The sequence below is a fragment of the Halyomorpha halys genome, unplaced genomic scaffold, assembly GCF_000696795.3.
Source record: "Halyomorpha halys isolate HHAL.00 unplaced genomic scaffold, Hhal_1.1 Scaffold1347.1, whole genome shotgun sequence".
NCBI classification, from domain to species: domain Eukaryota; kingdom Metazoa; phylum Arthropoda; class Insecta; order Hemiptera; family Pentatomidae; genus Halyomorpha; species Halyomorpha halys.
Genome location: NW_027115535.1, coordinates 99,436 through 100,322, shown reverse-complemented (window position 1 = coordinate 100,322; position 887 = coordinate 99,436). Strand labels below are relative to the sequence as shown.

The following is an 887-nucleotide window of genomic DNA, read 5'->3' as shown; positions in this document are numbered from 1 at the left end:
GGCAACTGTATATTCCATAGACCAACTGGAGCCCGTCGGGCGATGACTCTTGGTAAAACCATACAGTGGTCATTATTTTTTATTTATTGCAATATTAATTATCTAATCACTCATGATCTTAAAGTGATGTTACGCTTAGGAAATTTTTAATAGGACTATTTTAAAATCCTTATGTATTTCTTTCTAGGATTGCTTGCAAATGCTTTGTACACAAGCTGTTCCTGCTGCTCCAGAATCTTTGTGTATTGTGGAGATGGGTGGTGCAGATGGCAGTAGGTCAACTCTTTATTTAAATATTGGACTCCACAACGGTGGTCTGTTACGAACTGTTCTCGACCCGGTGACTGGAGATTTGGCAGACACGAGGACCAGATACCTCGGTACTAGGCCCGTCAAGCTCTTTCCAATCACGATGCAAGGTAGTCAAGCTGTAAGTATATTCCTCAACTTTTGTATTCTTTTTAAGTGAGTTCTACAATATAGAAATATTTGATTTGGATGAATCACTTAACTAAAACACTAACAGTAGTTGATCATTTCAAATAAGAGTTGTTTCTTGGTTCATAAAATTCAGGCCCACTTCTAAAATTAAATTGGTTGTTCCATTGGCCCAATGGCTTAATCCATTTTTTGTTCTGTTTCATCTTCGTTTTGACATCATGATGTATGTACATTAGTCGATCTATAAGATTTCCATTTTATTCCAGCTCACAATATGTCATTTTGGGCTTCAATTTTAGTTCTGGTAATATGATATGACATAAATTTTTCCAAGATTCTCTCGCATTGCTAAATTCCATAAGTAATTAAAAGTAGTTTTCCAAAATCTTAATCCTACAGATTGTCAAAATCTTAAGGAACTTCGATATATCTTGTCTGTTAAGATA

The 887-nt window shown here is 35.3% G+C and overlaps 1 protein-coding gene across 1 annotated transcript in view; it reads left to right on the top strand.

The window, feature by feature from the left end:
- Nucleotides 1–887, top strand: part of Sf3b3 (splicing factor 3b subunit 3) — a 28,149-nt gene that overhangs the window by 13,360 nt on the left and 13,902 nt on the right. Inside the window, exon 11 of the mRNA XM_014434319.3 lies at nt 188–430. Within this exon, the coding sequence (XP_014289805.1) occupies nt 188–430 (243 nt within the window). The remainder of the gene's footprint in view (nt 1–187; nt 431–887) is intronic.